The sequence below is a fragment of the Petaurus breviceps genome, unplaced genomic scaffold, assembly GCF_028583685.1.
Source record: "Petaurus breviceps papuanus isolate PSGF00001 unplaced genomic scaffold, PetGlider_PUasm1.0 118, whole genome shotgun sequence".
NCBI classification, from domain to species: Eukaryota; Metazoa; Chordata; class Mammalia; order Diprotodontia; family Petauridae; genus Petaurus; species Petaurus breviceps.
The window spans coordinates 15,886,819-15,914,022 of record NW_027185616.1 but is presented as its reverse complement, the minus strand read 5'-3'; the positions used below and the strand labels follow the sequence as shown (position 1 = coordinate 15,914,022).

Here is a 27,204-nt window from a genome sequence, read left to right as displayed (position 1 = left end):
TTCTTATTTTGACAATGAGCTGCATTCTTTTTGTCCCAAACAGGAAACTATTCTTGAGAAATTGGAGAATAGGTTTATTCAAGTGTGGCTATAGCAGCCTCAGAAGATTAGGTTAAACTAGGTGCCTCTGACCTATACACAGCCTCAAAAATAAATAAAAACCTATCACTCTTTGTAGCATTATTTTGCCCAGAAATATGGAGGAGGTGGTGGGATTGTCATCTTTGTTCATTTTTCCTAATCTTTGCTCACCAGAGGGACTATCCTGGGGCATAAAGGGAGCTTCCCAGTTTTTCTTCCTACCTGGCCAAAAGGTACCAATTCATTGATAGCAGTATGATGCACAGAGAAAGAAAATGGGCATAGAGCTGGGTCTTTCTCCCTTCCTCTAACCCTGACATAACATGGAGATTGCATGGAATCTCATGATCCTAGATTTAGAACTGGAAGGTTCTTCAGATTGATTCCAACCCTCATTTTTACAGATGAGAAGGCCCAGAGAAGCTAAGGGAGAGACCTACTACTACATAGCTCACAGGGTCTGAAGTAGGATTTGAACACAAGTCTCCTTGATTCCTACTCTGGGGCTCTATAGGCACAAATATATATAACACAAAGCCAGGGAGTGAAAGAGGCTACAAGTGGAAGGGAAAGCATCCATCTAGAGGTTTCAGGAGATGTTTCCTGATTTCCCTATGTTGCAAATCCTAGAAGAAGAACTAACGATTTAGTAATGTTTTAGTAAATTTAGTAACTAACAATTTAGTAACAATTGGTAACATGATTACCAAAGGCTAGCTTTGGAGTCAGGAAGACTAGGCTCATGTCTAACCTGTGGTACGAACTAGATCTGCGACTTTGGGCAAGTCACTTAACCTCTCAAGCTCCAGGCAAAACTCTAAGATTATAAGTGAGTATTTCCTACCATGAGAATACCTACTGGCCTTCCTTGTACTGGTTCTTTGTTTATTAGTATGAGCATGGCTACCTGGACTCACATCATCCCAATTCTATTTATTATCTCTCTAGCACAGAGCTTTGACCATCATTCATGGTAGATCATCAAGAGATATTTGTTGATTTGGATTTTACCAGATTTGCATTTTAACTCACTTTCTCTTGATAGCCCTCTAACAAACCTGAACTAAGATAAGCCTGAACTAAGAAAGTGATAGTTGTTGTTTTGGAGGCAATTGGGGACTTGTGACTTGCCCAGGGTCATACAGATAATCAGTGTCTGAGGCCATGAAGCTGGATTTTAACTCAGGGCCTCTTGACTCTAGGGCCATTGCTCTATCCACTGCACCACCTAGCTGCCCCCAGAAGTGATAGTTTAAATGAAAAGAAGGGGATGGAGGCAATAAACATTTCAGTGCTAGGCTCTATAGATTCTAAATCCAAACTGATTCCGCACAGGAGTGAAGGAAGGAGAACTAAAAGTGACTGAGTCTTCAGATCTGAAGAAGTAGGAGGATGCTGGTGCCCTACAGGAAAAGGGACGTCAGGGGAAGAGATGGTTTGAGAGGGGAGAGATGACATTTGATTGTATCCATTGTGGTTAGGTTTCCATCTGGCCTGTATCATGGCCTTTACTCATTAATCCATAAAAATGCAGAATTATAGTAATGTAGAAAATCATGGCAAAGAGGGCAGAGGGGTGAGCTTGTAGTGAGTAAGATCTGGTGTTCTGGACTAGTAATAGTAATAATAATAACTTCAGCCTGATGTTAGAATAAGAAGAGATACTCCTAGGTCATTCAGTGGTTAGCAAAAGAAGATTCATTTAGCCATAGGAGAGAAAGGATGTTCAGCAAGCAAAAGCATCAAGGATGCTGAGTTAGTTGATGTAGCTGACACTCCTTTACCTCTCAGTTGCCCATGGTGGTCCACCAGACAAAAACTCTATGTGGTCATTTTGTACACAGGAAGTGATGTCAAAAGCCCAGACCTTTAGTTCTCTGGGCCAATTAAGTCTCAAGAATTGTTTCAATGCCTTTTAGGGAAAAACTAGAATAACGTGTGAAAGTAGGGGTTAGACTATTACTCCCACAATAGCTGAGTTCAAATCTTTCCTCTAATATACACTAACTCTATAACCATGGGCAAGCCACTTGACCCTTTAATGACACATGTAACTATATACTCTACATTCATAAAATCATAGATTAAGAGTTATAGAGAGGGGCGGCTAGGTGGCACAGTGAGTAGAGCGCCGGCCTTGGAGTCAGGAGGACCCGAGTTTGGTTCCAGCCTCAGACATTAAACACCCACACACAAAAAAAACTAGCTGTGTAACCTTGGAAAAGTTACTTAACCTCAATTACCCTCCAAAAGGCAAAAAAAAAAAAGATTTGTAGAGGACCTAAGCTTCTATCCAGTTCAACTTTCTCATTTCACAGATGAAACTGAGGCCTAGAGAGGCTAAATCATTTGCCCAACATTATCCAGATAGTAAGTGATGGAGGTTGAATTTGAACCCAGGCCCTCTGACCCTAAATCCAATGTTCTTTCTCAATGTGCCAAAGTTTCCACTCTGTAGCAATGAAGGAAGTTTTCATGAGGAGTGAATAAGTCATATCTGTGTGAGTCTATACTGATGAAATATGGATTGGATGCCACCTGAAAGAAATAAAAAGCATGAAAAATGTTACCAGGTTCCAACAGGTAAATTGATATATTTGAGACACATGGGAAGGACAGAGAGACAGAGACAGACAGAGAAACAGGAAGATAGAAAGAGATTGAGACAGAAAAAGAGGGCCTCTAACCACTTTTTCGTTTGAATCCAGGGTGTCCTGAAGCAGTCCTAGACTGAGGGCGGATCAAGGCCACTGATGGCTCTAGCTGCATTTGTGAAGGTCACAAAAGTGAGGAATCTGGGGTGTAGACAAGGGACAGTGTGATGGTGGTGGGATAGAAAGAAGTAGGCAATGGAATAAACCCCAATGTCAGAGGAAGATTAGAAGGGCTGAGGCAGTGTGATGTATTAGAAAGAACACTGAAAAGAAGTCTTCAGTTGTAGTCAAGTCAATACATATTTAAGTGCCTACTATGAGCCCCTTGGGCTAGCTAGGTGGTGCAGAAGATAGAGTATCAGGCCTGGAGTCAGGAAGATTCATCTTCATGAGTTCAAATCTAGCCTTAGACTTAATAACTGTGTGACCCTGGGCAAGTCATTTAGCCCTGTTTTGCCTTTGTTTTCTCATCTGCAAAATTAGCTGGAGAAGGACACGATGAATTACTCCAGTATCTTTGCCAAGAAAACCCCAAATGCTGTCACAAAGAGTTGGACATGACTGAAAAATGACTTAACAACAATAACATGTACTAAACACTGTTCCCAGTGTTAGAGAGTAAAGAAAGGGAAAAACAGTCCCTGCTTTCGAGGAGTTCACAGCCTCATTAGGGAGACACTATGAAAACAATTATCTACAAACAGGAGAGGTGCAGGATATTATTTAATGGAGTTAATTTTAGAAGGGAAGGCATTAGGGAAGGCTTCTTGTATAAAGTGGGATTTTCGCTGGGACCTGAAGCCGGAGAATTCAGGAGGCAAAAAAGGAAAGGAAGAGAATTCCAGGCATGGAGGGCAGTCTGCAAAAATGAGTGGAGTTGAGAGATGGAGGGTCTTATATGAGGACCAAGAAGGAAGTCAGTGTCACTGAACTGAAGAACACATGGAGAGGAGCAAATTGTAAGAAGAGAGGCCAGTTACGGTCTAGTCTTGATCATGAGACTTTGAGCACACCCCTTCCTGTTATTGGACCTAAGTTTACGTATTTGCAAAATGAAGTCATTGGACAAGATGATCCCTAAGGTTGTTTCTAACCTTAAAAATATATAATTCCATTATAGTGGGACTAAAGCCCAGATGGGTCAGCAGGGCAGGTGAGAAGGAATGAGAATCCTTGCAACCACATGACTTTGGTAGTTGTGGTAGTAGTGCATGTATGTGTGGGTGTGTATGCACGCATGTATGTGAGCTTGTGTGAAAGATCCATGCCTGGGCCTTAGGACATATTGATTCTCCAGCTAGAGCAATCATTCACATGTCAGGAACATTTGAAAGTAAGGTAATCCTCTATCAGGAACTTCCTGTACTGTTGTACCAGCTAAGATTAGAATCTGAAGTTGTATCTAAAAAAGGAAATTGTCAAGTCTCGAATCCGCTGCAACAATTGGTCTGGCTTGTTTCTTATGGGCAGTGCTGTTAGGCAGACAGATTGCTGTGTGTATGTGGACCTGGCTAACACAAATCCTTGGTCTTTAAATATATCAGCCAAATTGTTATATCCCACCAGGACACCAAAGGGTTCATTCAGAATCCGACACCCCAAAGTACTGGGTTTCCAAAACATTTCATGAAGCATTTATACTGTTAACCTAAATATATAAAAGTCTACTCCTCTGGATTGGTTTAATACCTTGTTACTAAGTTTGCTCAGATATTACTACTCATCTCACAAAAGCTTTATTCATAGGAAAAGCCAGACAAATGACAATCTCTGAAGAGGACTCCCAGTGAGCTATAGGGGACTCTACTTACTGGAATGACCTAGGACTACAGGACTGATGCAACTAAATTGGCTGGTACAATTTAATTCTAAGAGTTAAAGCTGGAAGGAATCTCAGAGTTTATTCTGTCCAATCTTTATTTACAGATGGGGAAACATGCCTAGAGACCTAAAGGAAGGAGACACTCATTTAATAAGCTTAGTGCTTTACAAATATTGTCTCATTTTAAAGACTCACAACTGCCTTGGGAAATTGGTGCTATTTCTCCCCCCACCCCCACCCCCTCCATTTTACAAAAGTTAAGATAGAATTTAGCGAGTCACACAGAAGTGAAGTGACTTGCCTAGGTCACACAGCTCGTAAATGTATAAGGCCAGATATCAACTCAGGTCTTCCTGACTTTAATCCAGCATTCTATGCACAGCATCACCTAGTAGGTAGTAGCCAAAGCTGGGGATTCAAATCCAGGTCAAGTGCAATCACAAATCCAGAGCTCTTATTGTGACAAAATTTTCCCAAGGATCAACTTTGCAGAGATACAGAAAAATTGATCCATTATGCTGAATCTAGGCATCATTTTATATGAAATTTGGTGAGCCCAGAACATTAGTTTCAGCAACCTTATATAGGTTTTGGTTATATAGGCAGGATGAATACAAGGGAATTTTACAGAAAGCACAAAGGGAAGGTAGTGCTTTACACATTAAAGAACAGATGGCAGGAAGGGAAACACCAGAGCTATAGCTGATTATCTTTAGTCAGAATTTGCAAACAGTTGGGGTGGCTAGGTGGCACGGTGAGTAGAGTGCCGGCCCTGGAGTCAGGAGGACCTGAGTTCAGATCCAGCCTCAGACACTTAACACACACACACACACACACACACACACACACACACAACCTAGCTGTGTGAACTTGGGCAAGTTACCCCAATTGCCCTCCAAAAAAAAAAAAAAGCAGAATTTGCAAATAGGCAGAGCAGGAACTAACTAGATGCTGGGCCTGCAGTTGATATTGAAGCTTGATTTTGTACAGTAGTGAGTTATTTGACCTGCTCATCTTAAATAAATGACACTAAGAAAATTAAGAGGGAAATTCACTTGACATTATTTTAGGATGCTATATCATAAGATCATAAGTTTATACATTTAGAACTAGAAGAGAACTCAGAAGTTTAGTCCAATCCACTTTTTTTTCTTTTACAGATTAAAAAGCTGAGATCTAGGGAGGCAAAAGTTCTTGTCTGATGTCAAAGAATAAGTGGCAGAGGGTAGTATTCGAACTCAGGTACTCTGACTCCATACCATGGATCTCTAACATACCACGAATTAATAGCTAGCATTTATATAGCACATAAAGATTTGCAAAGAACTTTACAGGTATTTTATCCTTCAACAGCCTTGGGAGGTAGGTTATCCTCATTTTTCAGATGAGGAAACTGAACCTCACAGAGCATTTTATTTTACACCTCTCTAAAAAAAAGCTTACCTTGTAATATTATGTTCTAAAACTTTCTGTGTTGGTATCTCAACCTTCTACAAGACCAGAACTTTTATAAGGGTAGAGACTAGGTCTTATCTAAACATTTTGTCTGTGAGTGCTTATTAAGTGTTGGATGAAATGAATAATGATAACTACTACCCATCAAACTTCTCTTGTAATCAGTGAAATTAGAGCCATCTACCAAACAACACCATCAGTCATTTGTCAAAGGATAACTTAGATAATAGCTATAGTTGTTCAGAATCTTCTGCCTGTAGATTTCTAAAGTAGATGTTTAAAGCTCCAGAAAATGCTGCCTTTAAAGAAGAAAACTGATTCCCCTGTTAAGGCTGTAAATTTGTACAAGATGATTTTGTGGACATTAGCCAATTATAGCTAATTAAAGTATTTAACACCATACCTAAATAATAAACAAGCGGGGAACCATGATTCTAAAGTGAGTGATTTTTTTTTTTTACATAAATCAATCAACAAGCCTTTAAATACCTACTATGTATCAGGTACTGTCCTAGGTGCTAGACATAAAAGACAAAAAAATGAAGCAGTCCCTTTTCTTAAGGACCATTACATCTTCTTACAAAGAAGATACGTACACACATAAATATGTAGAAAATAATTATACATAAAATAAGTAACAATATATATTTTGGGGGTATTGGGGCAGAGACATTAGCAGTTGAGGGAATTGGGAAGGCCTCATGTAGGAAGTACAGTAGTACTCTAGAAGTAGCTTTCAGGGAAACTTGAGGCTTCTAAGAGTGTGAGAAGGGAGTATGTTCCGGGTGCTGTTCCAACTTGTGCAAAGGTGCTGAGATAGAAAATGGAATGTCACATGTGAGAAACAGCAAGAAAACAAGTACAGTTGGACTATATAGTATGTGAAGGGAAGTAATGCATAGTGAGGCTAGAGGGTTGGAGCCATGTGGTGAGGAACTTTAAATGCCAAAAAGAGAACTTTGTATCTAATTGCAAAGAATCATATGGGGTCACTTCGGTTTATAAAGCAAGGAATGAGATGATCTCACTTGTACTTTAATAATATCATTTTGGTAATGCTGTGGAGGATGGATTGGAGAAGAAAGAGTAATTAGGAGGCATTGCAAAAATCCAGTTGAGAAATAATGGGGACTTGAGTTAGAGTTGTGGCCATTTAATAGAGAGAAAGGGATGTGTGTAAGAGATGCTGTTTGGCAGCTGACTGAATATGTGAGATAAGGGAGAGGGAAGAATTAAGAATGACTCCAGGGGCAGCCAGGTGGCGCAGTAAGAGCGCCGGCCCCAGAGTCGGGAGACCTGGGATCGGTTCCGGCCTCAGATACTCGGCACCCACACAAAAATAACTGGCCGTGTAACCTTGAGCAAGTTACTTAACCCTGATTGCTTTAAAAAAAAAAAAGAATGACTCCAAAGTTGACAATGTAGGTACCTAGAAAAATGGTGGTTCCTCTATCCCATCTTGTTAGAGAAGCTGGAAAGAGGAATTGGTTTTGGGGAAAAGATAATGAGTTCTGTTTTTTAACATGTTGAGTCTAGATGCTTAGGAGACATTCCATTCTAAATGTTCAATAGGTAGATGGTCACGTAGGGTTAGAATTCAAGAAAAAGAGTGGGGCTGGATTTCTAGATGGGGGAGTCATTTGTATAAATCAACCCATGGGAACTAATGAGATCACTATGAAAGAGAGAATACAGAGAAAATAAGAGTGTAGGACATAGCCTTAGGGCATACCTAGAATTAAAGGGTATGATATCCAGTATATGATACTAGTTCTGTATCCCAAAGAGATCAAGGAAAAAAGAAAAAGACTTGTATATACAAAAAATATTTATAGCAGGTCTTTTTGTGTTGTCAAAGATTTGGAAATCAAGGGTATGCCCATCAATTGGGGCTGAAAAATTGTGATACATGATTGTGATGGAACACTATTGTGCTGTAAAAAATGATGAGCAGGATGGTTTCAGGAAAGCCTAGGGAAGACTTACATGAACTGATGAAAAGTGAGATGAGCAGAATCATGAGAACTTTATACACAGTAACAGTGATATTGTATGATGTTTAACTATGAATGACTTAGCTATTCTTAGCAATACAATGATCTAAGACAATTCTGAAGAACTTATGACAAAAATGCTATTCCCCCCCCAGAGAAAGAACTAATGGAGTCTGAATGCAGATTGAAGCAATACTTTTTTACTTCCTTAGTCTTGGGTTTTTTTGGTCTGTGTTTTCTTTTGCAACATGGCCAATATGGAAATGTTTTGCATGACTGCACATGTATAGCCCATATCAAATTTCTTGCTTTCTCAAGAAGAGGGAAAGAAGGAGGGAGGGAGAATTTGGAACTCAAAAATTTAAAAGAACAAAAGTTAAAAATTGTTGTTTATATGTAATTGAGAAAAATAAAATAAACATTAAATATAAAACAACAAAAAGATATCCAGTGATTGAGACTGGGACTTTTTGTACATAATATACATGAGACATGTACATAATATACACATTTAGGTTTTCTCACTTTGACGGAATTTTCATCAATCAGTCTATAAAGCCAAACCCACTATACTAGTAGAGATCTGACTACTTCTTCTCTTCTGTTACTATCTTTCTGTGGCTGAATCAGAGGATTGTTAACACATGTTTTCTGAGATGCCAAAGCAATGAGAAGAACCTACATCAAGGTCATTGGTTCAGTTTTTCCATCTCCTTCATTACAATCTAAGGGAGAGTACCAGTTTCCTTTAAGAAACTAAGGCAGAAATAGGTGGTAGAGTCAAGATGGTGGAGTAGAAGCAGGACCTCCCTGCGGCTCCAGCTTCCACCTTCCCCAATCCATGTAAAAAGGTGACTTTAAACAAATTTTGGAGCTGCATAACCCACAAAATGACACAGAGAAGCTAACCTCCCCCTAAGGACAGCCCGCCAGGCCAGTAGGAATCGGCCAGTGCAAAGCTCTGGAAGCGGAGCCCAGGCCAGGGTGAGCAGAAGGTTTTAGCCCCAGGGTGGGCCTGACCAGCCGCTGGCCTGAGGGACCCCAGATCAGCAGCAGCTGTGGCTGTTTCCAGATTTATCAACACATAGATGCGAGGGACAAAGTGAGAGGTCAGTGCAGTCTGGACCTTGGGACCCAGTAAGTGGGAGTGCCTGGCTTTTGCCCCTGGGGTGAGAAGCCTCTGAGACACCAGCACAGCCAACCAGCACCATGTGGCAGCTTCAGCTCCTGGCCTGCAGAATGTAGGGGGACCAAGCACCAGTCTAAAGGGACTAAAGGTTAAAAGACTAAAGGGTTAAAGCCCTTGCTTTAACCTTCTTGGATCTGGATTGCAGTCTAGGGTGGAGGTCCTGGGGTGTGTGTCCAGCTTGCCAGAGTGTGTGGAGACCTCAGAGAGAGCACCCAACTAATACCTCTGGCAGCTGAGAAAACCCCAGCATTTGGGATGAAAGCTCCCCTGTCTGGTGGCAGAGTCCTACTGTGGCAAAAAGCCCAGGGGTCAAGTGACTGAGGGGCGACATGACCAGGCAAAGGAAACAAAGCAGACAGAAGATTCCAACATTACACTCCTATTTTGGGGATAAAAAGGAGCAAAGCATGGAACAGGAGGAAGACAGTAAAGTCAGAACTCCTGCACCAAAAGCTTCAAAGGAAAATATGAGCTGGTTACAGGCCATAGAGGACCTTAAGAAGCAGATAAGAGAAGTGGAGGAAAAATTCGGAAGAGAAATGAGAACAATGCAAGAAAATTACAAAATGAGAGTCAACAGCCTGACTGAGGAAAATAACACTTTAAAAAACAGACTGACTCAAATGACAAAAGAGGCTCAAAAAGACAATGAGGAGAAGAATGCCTTAAAAAGCCAAATTTGCCAGATGGAAAAAGAATCTCAAAAGCTCAATGAGGAGAATCATTGCTTCAGAATTAGATTGGAGCAAATGGAAGCTAATGACTTTATGAGAAATCAAGATGCTGTTAAACAGATACAAACAAATGAAAGAATAGAAGGAAATGTGAAATATCTCATGGGAAAAACCACTGACCTGGAAAATAGATCCAGGAGAGATAATTTAAAAATTATTGGACTACCTGGAAGCCATGATCAAAGTAAGAACCTAGAAATCATCCTCCAGGAAGTTCTCAAAGAAAACTGCCCTGATGTTTTAGTACCAGAGAGCAAAATAGAGGTTGAAAGAATCCACTGATCACCTCCTGAAAAAGATCCCAAAAAGAAAACTCCTAGGAATATTATAGCCAGGTTCCAGAATTCCCAGGTCAAGGAGAGAATATTACAAGCAGCCAGAAAGAAACAATTTCAGTGTTGTGGAAACACAATCAGGATAACCCAGGATCTGGCAGCTTCTACACTGAGGGATCGAAGGGCTTGGAATATGATATTCTGGAGGGCAAAGGAGCTGGGATTAAAACCAAGAATCACCTACCCAGAAAAACTGAGTATCATGTTTCAGGGGAAAATATGGTCATTTGGTGGAATAGAGGACTTTCAAGCATTCTTGATGAAAAAATCAGAGTTGAATAGAAAATTTGACATTCAGACACAAGAAGCAAGAGAAGCATGAGCAGGTAAACAGGGAAAACAAATCATAAGGAACTTATCAAAGTTGAACTATTAACATTCCTACATGGAAAACAATAATTGTAACTGATGAAACTTTTCTCAGTAGTTGAAGGGAATAGAAATATATATATGTCTATATATGAGGGTATATGGGCATATGAATACATATGTGAATGTGTGTATATATGTTTACAGGTATACATAGATAGAGGGCACAGGACCAATTTAACAGGAAGGGATGATACTTAAAAGGTGAAATTAAAAGGTGAGAGAAGAATATAATTAGAAGAGATGGGGAGAGACAGAATGGGGTAAACTATCTCATATAGAAGAGGCAAGGGAAAAATGGTTACAATAGAGGGGAAGAATAGGAAGGCAGAAGGGAATTGGTCAACCTTATTCCCATTGAATTTGGCTTGAGGAGGGAATGAAATACACACTAAATAGGGTATCTCACCCTCCAGGAGAGTAGGGGGAAAGGGAATGAGAGGGTGGATGATGGAAGGGAGGGTAGGCTGGGGAGGGGGGAGGGAAGTTGGGAGCACCCACTTTTGAAAAGGGATGAGATCAAAGTAGAGAATAGAACAAGTGGGAGGTGGGATAGGAGGGAGGGAAATATAGTCGGTCTTTTACAATATATCTACTATGTTATTGTTTTGCATTAGCCACACATGTACAACCTATACTAAACTGCTTATCTTCCCAGTAAGGGTGGGAAACAAGGGAGGAAGGGAATGAATCTGGAATTCAAAGTTTTAAAATCAAATACTCAAATATATATACTATTATTAATACTATTTTACATGTAATTGGGAAATAAGATATACAGGCACTGGGGCATAGAGATCCACTGGAAAAGTGAAAAGGGGTATGGGAGAAAATATGGGAGAGAGCAAATTGGAGGAGGGGATATCCTGTGTGACTGCTATTTTGGGGTGGTGTGTAGGGGAAAAATGGGGAAAAAATTTGTAACTCAAAATCTGGTGGAAATGAATGATGTAAATCAGAAGTTAAAGCATTTGAAAAAAAAAAGAAACTAAGGCACACAGAAAACTGCAATTAGTTGTATTCCCAATGTTCGAAATAATTAGTCCAAAGTCTTAGTAGTGAAATTCAGTAAATTCCCACAGAAGGGTGTGTCAGCTACTTTCTAGTTAGAATATGTTTTTTAAAAAATAAAACTTGTAGCAGAAGTGAAATATGCTGAACCAATGATTTTTCAGAAAGAAAACAACTGCGAGGGGAGGAAAGTAGGTTGTGTGAATATTTTTGAGGCAAAAAAAAATGTGATATTGCATAGTAATACAACTTGTTTGAAAAATAGCTTCTCATACTCCCAAAATATGGAAGCCATGCAAGACAAATATGTAGTCTGATTTGATATTGTAGATAGAAATGTTGGATCCTTAAGCAAAAATTTGTGTAAAAATAATCTTGATATTTGTTAGTGCAAAATAAAATCACCATCCCTTTACTCCAAAGCCAGAAACTCATTAAACTCTCTTGTTCTTTGTTGCTGTTTACCTCCCACTATCAGACTAGATCCACAAAAATAATTAACCTTCCACAAACTGAGTTTCTTATCCCTTAATGGGGAATTCTTACAGATGAAGAGGGATTCATTTGCTCAGGGGGAATAGTATATGAAAATTTAGTGTTTCATGAAATGTTTCTTAGCATGAATTGTAAACAATCTTTCTGGAATTAGCAGGAACATCAAAAATGCAGAAATTAGCTTTTACTTGTTGGTCCCAACCCATAACACATCACCACTTGGATGATCCTTTGCTACCTCAAGTGAAACATATCCAAAATGAATCTCTTCAAGTTAACCATATGAAGAAGACCTTCTTTTCTGCATTTCTATGGGTAGTACCACCCATTTTACAGTTTTCCAGTCTTGAAACCCTACAGTAATCTTTTCCTTTTCCTTCTTTCCTTAAAACCATTCTGCTACCAAGTCTTATTATTCCTTCTTTGGAAACTCTTTTAGATTTGTCCTTTTTTCTCCATTCCCACCATCTTCAGTGTAATTGAGTTTCTTCACATCCCAAGAGGCAGTGTTATGTAGGGGTCAGAGTATTTGACCTGAAGTCAGGACATGGATTCCAAGTCTGCCTCAAACACTCTCTGTGTGACTCTGATCAAATCATGTGACTTCTCAGAACATCCATTTTTTAATTTATAAAGTAAGCGGATGGGACAAGTTGATTTCTTGAGGTCTTTTTCAGCTCTAATTCTATGACCCTATGATCATCCTTAGTTCACCATAAGTTTCTGAACTGGTCTTTCAGATTGTAGTTTTTATATTTTAATTCACTTTGTTCCTTTTCTTATACATTATATTCTACCAAACTGGCCTATTTGCTGGTCTCCATAGTTGGCATTTATCTTCTGCCTTTATTCCTTTACAAAGTCTGACCCCCAACTACCTCACCTCACCTGAGAATCCTCTTTGTTCAAGGCCCATGTCATCAACTGTCTCCTACAGATGCAGGTCATATGATACCTCTTACAAAAAGCTTTTCCTGAGCCCCTTAAGTGCTCTCTCTGTCCCCAAAATACTGCATATCCCTAACATCATATCCCTTAAGTTAAATGTAATATTCTTTAGAATAGAGACCATTTTTATTTTGTTTCTGTATTCCCTGACCATAGCACAGTGCCTTGCACACAATAGGTATTTAATAAATTGCTTGCTGAATTGGTTGGGATTGGAATACATGTAGCCCATGACCAATGGATTCATTTTCCTAAATAGTTGCTGCCATTAATCTGCTGCTATACAACATAGAATTAAATACACTAGGAACATCTCCATTTGGATTTTCAAGCTATCCATCATTTACATCCAGTCTGCCTCTCCACACTCATTTTCTATTGCTTCCCCACAAATGCCTTCTTTAGTCAGGCTGCTCTCTTCATTTTTTCCAGTTCTGGATTCAGTAGCTGAATAATTGATCTTCAACAAGTCTATACCTTAGTAATGATAAAAGTTTCACTTGAAGTGAATTTGATGGAAATTTAGAAATCTCTGAACACTGGACTTTGCTTCCCTGGACCTGAGATCCTTCATCTTTGAAATGATAGAGGTAGACCTAGGGATCTCGAAGGTTGTTTCCAGTGATAATCTATGATTCTAATTTTGTGGTTGTTCTTCAGTAAGCAGAACCTTAAGAGAGATAAGGAACTTACTATAGGGCTAGATTCTGTGACTTTAAGCTTGCTCAATTAGGGCTCATTTAGGTGCTAGTCTCTAACCCTTCAAGAGTCTGCTTTGGCATAACTTATACATATAGCCTACAAAAGCTTGTCTCAGATACCAATAAGATCTTTAACATTAATATTATATGGCAGTTACACATGGCATACAATCTCAGAACTAAAGTGACCTAACCTCAAAAGAATAATGGAATGAAACATGAGTTCTAAGAGGGATATATGTACATATGTATGTACATATATATGTAGATATCTGTGTATGTATGTGTGTATACGTGTGCACATATATACACATAATCTCAAATGCTACCAATGATGACTGCCCAAGAGGTCCCCAGTTTGTCACCATAGACAACCACTATATATTTCTTAAAAATCATGTGACATGGTCTCTTGACTTAGTAACTGTTGAGGCAGGACTCAAACTCAGTTCTCCCCTGAATTGTAATCCAGCACTCTTTTTATTACTCTAAGCAGTGTGCCTGAACACCTCCAGTGATGGGGAGTTCATTTCCTCACAAAGCAGACCATTTCATTGTTGGAGAGCTCTGTTTGTCAGATAGTTCCTTCTTATGTAGATCTGAAATCTATCTTGAAATTCTAACTCATGGTCAATGAATTAGATCAACAGAGAACAACTGGGAAAATACATCTTCTAGCTTACAGGAGAGTCCATCAGTCAGTCAAAAAGCATTTATTAAGCACCTGCTATTTGCCTGGCATGGTGCCAAGTGATGCAGATACAAAGAAAGACAAAGACAATCATTGCTCTCAAGGAGCTTTCAGTCTAATGGAACAAACAACATGCAAATTAGCTTTAAGGGGGATTAGGAAAGACTGCTTATAAAAGGTGAAGTTTTCTCTGGGACATGAAGTCTTTCAAAAATTTAAAGACAACTATCATGTGTCCTTAGTGTTTTGTTTTCCAGGCTAAAAATCACTAGCTCCTTAAATCATATGACATGAATATAGTTTTAAATTCTCTTACCAAATTGCTCACCTCCCCACAGGATGCCTGCTGTGGCCCCCTCCTAACCTTTCCCCAGTTTAATAGTGGTTTTTACAATTTTCCTTTCAAAAGTGGTACTTGGAATTAAAGTCAATACTCCAAAAGTGATTTATCTGAGCAGTGCAATGCATAGTAGGACTATTATTTCTATGTGATTTTGATCTTACATATGATTAGGAAAGATAACAAGGATAATTCTTCTTAGGGACTCAATTCAATATATTGTAGTCACCACTTATACTTAATTCTACATTCTTCCATTGGCTTTCTTCATAGCCACATCAAACTATTGGCTCATCTCAAGCTATATAAGGTCAGCAAAAACCCTACATAAAACAAACAAATAAAAGCACAAAACACAAACCCAACTCTGCTACTAATCCAGGGCTTTCCAATTCTGTACTTTGGAAATGTATTTTTTTGAAATTAAATACCAAACACTACATTTATCCTTATTGAATTTTATTTTGGTCATTTCAGTCCAGCATGAATAATTTCAAATATTTGTTCTTATGAATTTTATTAGTTATCTCATCCAACTTTGTGTCATTTGCAGATTTGAATAACACTCCTGTGATATGAGGTTAAACTAAGTTTTTGTTCAATATGCAACAAATTGCCACTTAATAATTCATGTTTACATTGTGCTTTAAGCTTTGCAAAGTTTAAATAACCCCATAATAACCCTGCAAAGTAGGTAGAATTATCACTATTATTCCAGGGTTACAGATAAGGATACTGAAGCTGAGAGGTCCAGTGACACATATAAATTCAGGCAAATTCCCAAGAATCAGAATAATCCACTCCATATTTGAATGCCTTTTCTCCACTGCTCGGTTAATTTATCAAAATACAGAAGAGTGTTTCATCAACAGCCAGCCCACACTAAGCCTTTTGTAGACTGTTATTAAAGAAACACGGCTGGCCTGCTTTTTATTCTGCCAGGATCAGAATATAACCACTACCAATTATTATCAAAATGTAAAATACCTTTTGTGATTCTTTATACATCTGAAATGTGGGCATGGATTTGACTTGACAAGAACAGGCCACTTCCTAGGAAAGAGGGGAAAAAAATGGTGGTTGTCAATCACTGATGTATATCCCCTGTATCTATAACAGGGCATTCTATCCTTCAGATTACTTTTTAACATATCATACTGAATGCCCTGAAGTAACCATGAACTAGTGCCTATAGGGATAGAAGACACTGTGTCCCATTGGAGGGTTTGAACATATCTCTTCTGACAGGAAGTAGGACACTGTGATGGACTTTCCTGCCTTCCAGGAATTCCTTGCAGCTTGACAACCAAGAAATTGTGCCACTCATGTATTAATGCCTCAGGCACCCAGCAAGCTGTCTTTCCACATGACAGGGTTAATACTGTGAGAAGCAGCTGGGAGGGGAGACAGTTCCATTCTAACCAACCTCGAAAGGCTTTTCTAGGGTATACCTTATGTAGCCTTGAAATTAGTAAGAGGTGAGAAAAAATGTCATATTTCTCTAGAATCCATACAAGTTTTGTAATAATAGCAAATATTCACGGAGCATGCATATTTTCTCATTTGACCCTTACAACCACCCTGTGAGATAAGTAGCAAAAGTGTTATTATCTCTGCCTGTTTTATAGTTACACAGAACTGAGGCTTAGAGCTTCTTTTGAGCCAATGCAAATGGAGCAGATTTGATGGATGAAATGCAGACTCAACATTTTACATAAGAATGACAAATTTGTTTATTTCAAAAAAAAAAAAAAAAAGCAAGACAAATGCCACTCAGAGTTATAGGTTTCTGTTGGTTCAAAAATTGAATGGGAACATGTGACATTTTTTTTACTTAAATCTCACTCTAATTACAAACACAATGAGTTCTCCCATCTTCCAGGAGAGAACAAATTTAAGTTTATGTTTAGCAGAGTTAAAACAAAGCAAAACAAACAACCAACAGGGGCAGCTAGGTGATGAAGTGGACAGAGAGCATCCACCTTGGAGTTAGGAGAACATGAGTTCAAATCCAGCCTCAGATACTCACTAGAATATATGACCATGGGTAAGTCACTTAATCCTGATTGCCTCCAAAAAAACCCCAAACCAAAACCAAAAATAAGTAAATATATGAATAAACAACAGAAAATACCAGAAATGTGGTGAATAAGAAATCTGGCTTTAAATGCAAGAAGACAGTCTACTTTGGATATGTGGGGTTTTGTGATATAACATCCAAACTGATAAATGCATAGATAATAATTTGAGGAGAAATAATTGGGTATGAACAATTCAAGGGATTAAGAGGCAACTCATGACCTGAGACTTAGAAGGAAGCCAGGGATTTTAAGACATGAAAGAGATGAGGAAGGAGTGTAATCCAAGGATGCATGAGGGACAGGCTTGATGCAGACATGGAATGTCCAGCACAAGCAATAGCTATAAGGCAACCTTGACTGGAATGGAGAGTTTAAGAAGTAGGGGGTCATATGAAATAAGGCCGAAATGCTAGGTGGGAGCTAGATTGTATAGGTCTTAAAGTGCCAGGCTGAGATGTTTGTATATTCTGCCCTAGAGGCAATGGGAAGATTGATTTGAAGATTTTTTTTTTAAACAGAATAGTGACATTATCAGATCTTGTATGAATATAAAATTGACAGCTATAGCTCAATCAATCAATATGCATTTATTAATCAATTAGGGAGCATTGGCTAAGTGCCTACTATGTGCCAAACACTGTTCTAAATCCTAGGGATACAAAAAACAAACAACAATAAACAATCCCCCCCCCCTCAAAAAAATTACACAGTCCTTGTTCTCATGGAGCTCACACACTAATTGGGAGACAATATGAAAACAACTGTACAAACAAGTTATATGAAGGATCAGTTGGGAATTATAAACAGAGGGAAGGCACTAGAATTAAGACAGAATGAGAAAGACTTCTTGTAGAATGTAGTATTTTTTTTTTTGCTTTTTTTTGGAGGGGCAGTTGGGTTAAGTGACCTGCCCAAGATCACACAGCTAGTTTTTTTTGTGTTAAGTGTCTGAGGCCACCTTTGAACTCAGGTCCTCCTGACATCAGGACACCCTCCCATTCCCCCCCTCTATTCACTGTGCCACCTAGCTACCCAGAATGTATGATTTTAAAGCAAAATGGTCCTTGAGGGCAGGGAAGATTTCTTTTGTTTGTATTTATAACTTTTGTACCTAACACAAAATGTTCAATTGAATTGAATCTTCCTCATATTAGCAACTACAGACATTAAACCAAATAAATTCATCAGAAGAGAATATTTTGGGTTTCAGTCAAATGGCTAAGGGAGAATGCTGATAGGAGCTCAGGTTGAATGTATTTGACTGACTCAGAGGGAAATTCGATATTTCCAGTGAATGGTTGGCATTACTGCAAGTAGCTTGAAATATTATAATCCTTTTGAATTCTAACCAGTTATGTTAGTAACTTTTAGAGATTCAAATGGTTTCACAAACTCAGTTAATTAATGAGTCATAGGTGATGAGTCAGTGTAAAATTCACTGTAAATCACTGATCAAAGATGTTTCCATCTAAAATTAATGAATATTAAGTAGGATATTTTAAAAGGACATTGTGTATCACTGAACCATCTCCATGGTTCCCTAATATTGCATTTTTGGTGAGAAGATAACACTAGCTTTTGTATAGCGATAAGAATTAGAAAAAAGGGTTAAAGAATTTTCAAAAAAATCTTCAAAACTGTATAAAGTAAATGCAATGACAGTTCTTCCCTTTCTCTCCTCACCTTTCCCTGCCCCTTCATAGGATGAGGTAAAAATAGTTTTGTCTCTGTTGGTGTGTCCTAGGATTTAAAGCATAGAAGCATAATATATAGCAAAATTTTAGGCAGTATGGCCTAGAGGATAGAAAGCCGGCCTCAGAACCAGGAAGATCTGGGTTAAAGTCCTGCCTCTGACACATAAAGCCAACTGTGTAACTCTAGGCAAGTAACTTAATCTCCTGGTGCTCTAGACCTTTCTTGGTAGAGGGGAAATGAAATGAATGAAATCACATGGGTGAGGAAGACCCCTATCCTTATATAGGACAGCATATATCCAAGTACTACAAGAAGTTTTCATTATAGTTTCATAAAGGATAAACTAATACATTTTCATCGTAATTAAAACTAATTACTAACTGAACTCACTTCCTGCGGGGAAATGTGTTTGATCTAGTTAGATAAGTAACTAGTAATTAGAATGTTTAGGAGGAGAAATGAGTGGGGGGTGGGTGGGAACATAAGATCTCTCTTCAAGTATCTAAAGGGCTTTCAAGAGGAAGAGGGATTTGACTTTTCTGCTTGACCGCACTGGGCAGGGCTACGAGCAAAAGGTACAAGTTGCAAAGAAGAAATTTCAGGCTTACCTAGGGGGGAATCGTCTTCCAACAAAACTTCTAAAATATCCCAAAGTGTAACAGGCTGCTTTGGAAGAGTAGTAGCTCACTCTCCCCTCCCCCAATGGAGGTTTTCAAGCAAAGGACGAATGACTGCTAGGTGGGAATGTGTAAGAAAGGATGCTTTTTGGGCTTTGGGTTTGGTCCACACTGTGGTCCTCCCAAATCTGAGTCAGTGGATTTACAATATGTGAGGCAAGGTATTCAGTGGGACATTATTCTGGGAGAGGGGCGAGGGGTTAAATGTCTTACCGCTGCAGCATCCACATCCACATTGGCAAATACTACATTTTCATATCGCATAGCCATTTCCTTAAAAATAAAATGGAAGAATCCATAATTAATATACTGCAAGCTTATATTAACTAGTGTCAGAGGTATTAACAGGAACTAATTTTTTTTTCTTTTGGAGGGGGGAAGGCAAGGCAATTGGGGTTAATTGACTTGCCTAAGGTCACACAGCTAGAGACTGGATTTGAACTCAAGGTTCTCCCGACTCCAGGGCTGGTGCTCTATTCACTTTGACCGGAACTTTCCATCATAAATCAATCAAATGACCTAAAAGAGTCAATCAGTCGTCAGTACACTTTTATTAAGCATCTGCATGTGCCATGTACTACGGTAATCTCTAGGGACACACAGAGAGGCAAAAGATAGTTCCTGTCCTCGAGGAACTTAAAATTTGCCGAACACACCTGTGAGGCTTAAGCGCGATCTAGTCCAGACAGACTTCCCAGGAAATGACATCGCTCTCTCCGGGCATGATCAAGACTGGACACGCTGAACTCTCAAACCAAAGTGTCGTTCAGTGTGGGTTTAAGGTCCAGAGTGGGTGCCGAGGGATCTGTATTCAAATTCTGACACCACTACTAATTAGCTGACTCGAATCTACGTGGATCTCTCTTTATAATGATGTTCTTTGACACTGCTGTCCCTACTATTCTTTTTGATGATTTGCCACATAAAACGATTTGCCATATTAAAAATATTTGCCATAAACCTTGAATTATGGTATAGCTATATCATATTGAGATGTCTTGCTTCTCTAATGAGATTATAAAGTCTCATGTCTAATACTATGTGTTAGATGGGTTTTGTACACCTGGTAACATCTAACTCAGCACTAGGTGTCCAATCAATCCCACAGCTGCTGTGGTGCATCCTGGCAAGGAGGGACTCCCGCCCTTGCTGCTGGGGAGAAAAGGACAGATCTTTCAGAGGGGCAGACTCAGTCAGGCAAGCAGTAAGTTGATCCACACATTTACTAATCTAGTATTAACTTCTCCATCTTGAAATTGCTGTTTCTGTACCCAGTTTCATATTTCCCATTTAGTCCCTTGGATTTTGGTGAATTGGAGAAGCTTTGGTTCCCACACAGCTTGACCATTGATCTATGCTCGGGAAGACTTTGTTTCAGACCTTGTCCCTCTTTTTCTAATAGAGTATTTCCAAAACCTCAACAACTGCCTTAATCACTAAGGCAATAACTCTTATTTCTTGATCTCTTCATCCCCTCCCCCCACCCCCACCAGCCACACACACACATTAGATAATAAATCAATGTGTGTTGAATTGAACGATGAGATCCTGTTTCCTTGATAAATTGGGATAATATCGGCATCAGTTTTCTTTCTTTTTATGTTTTAATATTGCTGCCCTCCCCTTGTTATCACTTCCCAGTATTCTCCCCTCCCTCTCCCAACATACAGACCCAGAACCTTATAATCAAGTTAAGCAAAACAGACCATGGGCATGTTCACTGTGTTCTGCTTCTATAATCTACCACCTCAAAAATGAATGATGAATGTGGCGTCTGATGTCACTGAGTGTTTTCCTTTACTTTATTATGTGTTCCATATACTGTGTATGTCACTCTCTTAGTTTTGTTTATTTCATTCTGCATTAGTTTATTCAACTGTTTCCAAATTTATTTGAGCTCCTCATATTCATTATTTATTAGGGCACAACAATAATCTATTACATTCGTATACCACAATTTATTTCAATCAGTTCCCAATCAATGGGTATCTGATTTGCTTCTATGTTTTTTTAAGCAATTGGGGTTAAGTTACTTGCTCAAGGTTACACGGCCAAGTGTTTCTGGGTAGGTGCTAAATGTCTGAGCCCGGGATTCAATCCCCAGGTCATCCCGACACTGGAGCCGGTGCTCTTACTCGCTGTGCTACCTGGCCACCCCTGCTTCTATTTTTTTACTATCACAAAAGCATCACATCGTTCAAAGATTTTCAGGGTCTAAAGGATTATAGGTTTTTTGTTTTATGATAGGTCTTAGTATATAAACTGAACTTGTAATATTAAAAAAACAAAAACATATCCTCTCCCAACTTAACGTGAACTTCTGTGCTTGCAGCTGAGCTCTGCCCATCTGAAGCTGCTCTTTAAAACTGATATTTAAGTGGCTACCAGGTGAGGCAGGAGGGGGAAGAGAAAAAGCCTGAGATAATCTTCTAGAACAAGGGTTAACCTACTATGTGATCAATACAGGTTAAAACTCCAATTTAATGAAGTGTTGCCTTTCCCAAGTATGAGCTTTCTCTTCCTGGTTAGACACCACGTTAATTACACTATAAATGGTATTATCCTTAAAAATACTTTGAAATGATCCCATTGTGGACAAATTACTACCGAGAAAGCAAGTGCAGTATCAAGGTTGGCATCAATATTGTTCAATAACTCACAGGAAAGCAGGGAAATTACACCATCCAATCTCTCATGCCTAGAGATCTTGAATAATAGGGTTGCAGCATATTTAGGGGAATAGGTTTCACTTCATGGTCAATAGGATGGATGGGAAAAGCTTTTTAAAAAATTAAACAGAGGAGGCTGGCTTTTTGACAAGGCACATTCAGCTCCTACTAAGTTCAATTAAAAAAGTCAAATTGAATCAGCAAGCACTTAAGGGCCTGGGACCTAGCCAATATAGTTTCTTTCCCTTGAGAAATCATCTAGGAAGACTCATGTGTCATAAAGGAAATATTGTCCATTAAATTTTTCTTCTTTTGATCAACATTTATTCGCAGAAGACACAAAAATGTACAAGAGAGTGAGGCTTAGTTAGGATTGTTCTGTCAAAAATGGCTCCTTCTCAGTCTCTAAGTAGCTCTAACAAGAGACTCAGAGGAGTGTTTCTTCTATTTAAAATGGGTGGTTGCCCAGCAACCTCACAAGGACAGCTGTGGCACCTGTCTACAGGGCCCTAAGTAGACCAAAGGGTTGTGTGTTTGTTTTTTTTTTTAAATCACTATTGCTGCACAATGCCCAGCTTTATACATTGATATAAATCATCACATTTCCCTTCTATTCTCTCACCACAACCAGCCTTTTTTCCAGTGATACTTTGTTTCTTATGTCACCACAGTTATCCCAACTATTCTTCCTCCTCTCAGAGAGCAATCTCATATAATAAGTAAAGTTTTTTCTAGAGGGAAAAAAAGGTCAGCCCAACTGATTGATACATTGAAAAAATCTGAAAACATGTGCAACATGTAATACCCGTATATTCTTTTATTAATCAGTCTTCCCATGCCCATCCTCTCCCTGGTCCAAGCTTCCACACAGCTGCCAAATCACATTCCCAAAGTAAAGTTCTGACAAGATCACCCTCTTGCTCAAGAAGCTTCAGTGGTTCCATATTGTTTCTCTTTGGCATTTTAAACCCTTTACAATCAGTCTCCAGCCTGCCATTCCAGGCAGAAAAACACATTCTTCTTCATGATTCCTACATTCTAGTGAAATTAGCCATTTCATGCTATGTCATCTCCTACCAATGTTTGCCTGGAATGTTCTCACTCTTCACATCTGCATCTTGGAATCTCTGTCTCCCTTAGAGTTTCAATTCAGGGGCCCTCTCCTATAAAAAGCCTTTCCTAATTCTACCTGCTATTAGTACCTACCTTCAAAATTACTATTTTGCATATAGTTTGAATCTGAGTATATGTCTACATAGTCTCTATGCCCTCAGTAGATTGTAAGCCTGGCTAGGGAAAGGCATAATGGAGGATTAGCCAGAATCTCTAGACCAGAGATTGACCTAGAAATTCGGCACTTCTTAAACTATGGGTTGTGACCCCATATGGGATCTTGGAAAATTTGGCAACAGCAAAAGGTTTCTGAACATGCAATGACCAAAAATTAATAAAAAATCAAATGTGTAATGAATCCAAGATGTTTCTAGCAGTACTTGCTTGTGTTACATCAAGCAATTTCACTGAAACCTTGGTTCTAAATACAAAGCATGCTCAATTTGCACTGTGCATGCCATAGGCCATGCAACAGCAATGAATGCTGCTGGAACATGAAAAAAGGGTCTCAAGGGCAAAAAGTTTAAGAAGCCGTGGTCTAGATAATAGTGTAAGGCACTGCATGGGGAAGGAAATTTTGCCACAAAGGATAGAACTAGCCAATACACACTTGCCAGGGGTTTTGTTCCATTCTGAACAACTAGAAATAGTTTTTCTATTCTATTCTAAATTATAGATTAAGTATGAAAAAAAGATGGCTCTGAGGGCCAAAGTTACGGGAAAAGACAAAGGAGAAAGAAGGCTATGAGTCCATGAATGATTGAATAAATGAAGCATTGATTAAATGACCTCTATGTGCAAAGCACTGTGCTAAGTACTGGGGATACAAATTGAAAAATAAGGGGAGGCTAGGCGGCACAGTTGAATAGAACACCGGCCCTGGAGTCAGGAGTACCTGAGTTCAAATCCAGCCTCAGACACTTAACACATAAAACTAGCTGTGTGACTTTGGGCAAGTCACTTAATCCCAATTTCCCTCAAAAAAAAAAAAAAAAAAAAAAAAAAAAACCAAACCCCCAACCCCCCCCCCAAAAAAAACAAATAGAAAAGTAAGACAGTCTCTCTTCTCAAAGAGAAAATTGTCATAGGGGAAATGACACGTATATAAGGTTTCATGGGAAAGTCCCATGCTCCTTAAGGTTTATCAGCAAAGCAGATGTCAGTGCCTGTTCTTTAATGTCATTTCCACTGATAAGATATCAGTCTCTGATGTTAAACCATTTGACAGTGCCCAAGACTTCTTCCATTCCCACAGTAATTTAATGCATCAGGAGATGGTTTAGGAAGCTGAACAGCAAAAAGTCTTTCTTGTCCAAAGAGCCATGGGACATGGATATTACTTCTCTAGTTTTTTGGTCAGAGAGTCTGCCATAAGTAGACACTGCCAATTGAAGTTATATCAGCCAGCATTTATTAAGCAGACACTATACTAAGACCTGGGTTGGGGTAGAAAGTTTGAAACCCAAGATAAAAGACTGTGTGTGTGTGTGTGTGTGTGTGTGTGTGTGTGTATCAGGAAGGGCCTGTTATTGGAAAGCCTGATCTCCTCCAAAAGCTTGGAGGTAGAAGATTACAGAAGTCTGAGATACTGAGTAGCTGTGCAGCAAAATCTGCTAGTTAGAGAACTAAAGTTGAACTAACATCAACGAAAAGTCTTTATAGAAGGTGATAAATCATTAAAGAATAGAGGAGAAAACTAAGAAAAGGTCAAGCCTAGTTCATGCTAGTGACATATGGAATCAGGGGTGACCAATAAGACCTGTACCTTGTTGACTTTTCCCTTTATTTATTGTAACCAACCCTATGTATATACTGCATTGAGCTGAATTGAGGTTGCCCCTGAATGTATGTTGTGCTTACAAAATGGAGAGGTTAGAAGGAAGAAAAAAAAAAAGAGACATACATAGGTATATATTGAACTGATTGGATATTTGGGGTGAAAGTGAGGAGTCAAGGATGATGCTGAGTTGCAAACCTGAGTCACTGGGAAAATGGTGGCATACTCAAGAGGTAACAGGGAAGTTCAGAAGAGGGCTGGATGTGGAGAAAAGAGAATTGATTTTAGTTTTGGATGTTCTAGATTTGAAGTGAATTTGAGGCACATTCCTCTTTTAAACCATTCAAGAATACCCTGCTGTGGTTCCATGCTCTCTCGGGAATCCACAGGTTTCTCTTCCTCCTCTGATGTTGATTCATTGTCCTTTGTCTTGCAATATTTATTCAGAGATGCCTGGATTCTTTTCGATGATCTGGAGGATGTACTCCCTTCTATTAATAATACCTTCCCTGTTAGTTTATATGCTTATACTACAGACTTTTTTTTAACTTTTTTTTTCTTGCTTTTTAGAGGACAATTGGGGTTAAGTGACTTGCCTGAGGTCACACAGCTAATTTTTGTGTTAAGTGTCTGAGATTGGAGTTGAGCTCAGGTCCTCCTGACTCCAGGGCTGGTACTCTATTCACTGTACCACCTAGCTACCCCTTACTCCAGACTTTTCACAGAACTTTCTTCTTCCTGACATTTTTGGTAATTTCAGTCTTTTTAAACTTATTTCTCCTCTTGCTCACTTTCTAACTCCTTCCCCTTTGATGAAGGTTTCCCTGGGGGCTAGACCTCAAAACCACTGTATTTTCTTCTTATGTTGGGAAATTCACATTTTGCCAGCCTCAGTCTGCCCCAAGGAACTTCTGGGGTGGCAGAACTGTTCCCAGATGGATGCTAGGCTTTCCCCCTTAGGATTAGTTGAATACCAAACAGCCACAAGCATTTCCTGTAGCAGTTCTCTTTGTTTTTCAGTTATCTGGCTGAGCTATATTGAGTTTAGAGTGGTGACATGCTGCTGCCTCATCCAGAGCAAGCTTTTGCCTTTTGATTTTTCCTGGGATTAGGAGGAGGAAGGAGGAGTAGAGAGCTTGTTATAAACTCTTGAGTTGGCTTCGGCAGCCCTGCATTTGTATTAGGCAGTGGGGGACATGCTACTATGTGAACATGTTAGAAGTAAGGGATTAGTGTTCTCTGCTGTTAGTTTATTGGATTTTTATTACATTATGGTTTTTGGTATGCTAGACTGTGGAGACTGAGATTGTCTTGTCTCATGAATTATTCCTATTTTGGAGAGGTCTGAAAGGTCATGAAGACAGGAGGAAATGTCTAGTCCTCCATCTTTTTGGTCATATGACCCAGAACTATTTCACAATCAATGTAAAATATTCAGTAGGCAATTGGATATGTAGGACTAGAGCTTGAAAAAAAGACTAGATAAGGCTATGCTTACAGGTAGTGGGTATGATGCAGATGATGATGCAACATTGGGGACTGAGAAGTTGTAGGCAGGTAGCTAAGAGGAAAACCAGAAGAGAGTAAGTGGCAGTACAACCTAGAGAGGAAGAGTGTCCCAGGAGGGAAGGGTGATCATCAGTGTCAAATGCTGCAGCAGAGTCAATAAGGATGAGGATTGAAATGACATTATTCAATTGGGCAATTAGGAGATCATTAGAAAACAACAAATGTTGGAGGCGATGTGGAGAAATTGAGACACTAATGCACTCTTGGTGGAGTGATCCAACCATTCTGGAGAGCAATTTGAAACTATGCCCAAACAGCTGACCAATAGGAAAGCAGTAAGGTATAGACAATAGAATGCTACCCTTAAAGTGAAAAAAAACTTAGGTTCATAAATACCATCTCTACTACTTACCTTGGCAATTTACTGAACCTCTCTGAGGCTCAGGTTTCTCCTCTATAAAATGATGGGCCTAAACTATGTGACTCAAGGTCCCTTCCACCTCTAAATCTGTGAGCCTACAAAAATAATGTACATTTATAGAGCAATTTCAGGTTTGCAAAACATTTTACATATGCTATCTCTTTTTGACTCTCACAATAAACCTATGAAGTGGATGCTATAATTATCCTCATTTTACAGACGAGGTCAGGAAACATTAAATGACTTGGGCAGAGTTCTTCCCAACTACAGATCTATCCATCATGCCACCTAGCACATATAAACTTATAAATCTTTTTTTCTGCAAGGAACAAATAGGCTATTGTGTCAATCCTAATTTTTATACTCTTCTCTCCAAATCAACAGCTTTTAATCTTCCTTCCTTCCTTCCTTCCTTCCTTCCTTCCTTCCTTCCTTCCTTCCTT

At 39.1% G+C, this 27,204-nt stretch overlaps 1 protein-coding gene across 1 annotated transcript in view; it reads right to left on the bottom strand.

Moving 5' to 3' along the window:
• Positions 1–27,204, bottom strand: part of TXNDC8 (thioredoxin domain containing 8) — a 44,153-nt gene that overhangs the window by 7,917 nt on the left and 9,032 nt on the right. The window contains exons 3-4 of the mRNA XM_069087820.1: positions 19,486–19,545; positions 15,807–15,872 (exon numbers count right to left, since the gene is read on the bottom strand). Coding sequence (XP_068943921.1) covers positions 15,807–15,872; positions 19,486–19,545 — 126 coding nt within the window. The remainder of the gene's footprint in view (positions 1–15,806; positions 15,873–19,485; positions 19,546–27,204) is intronic.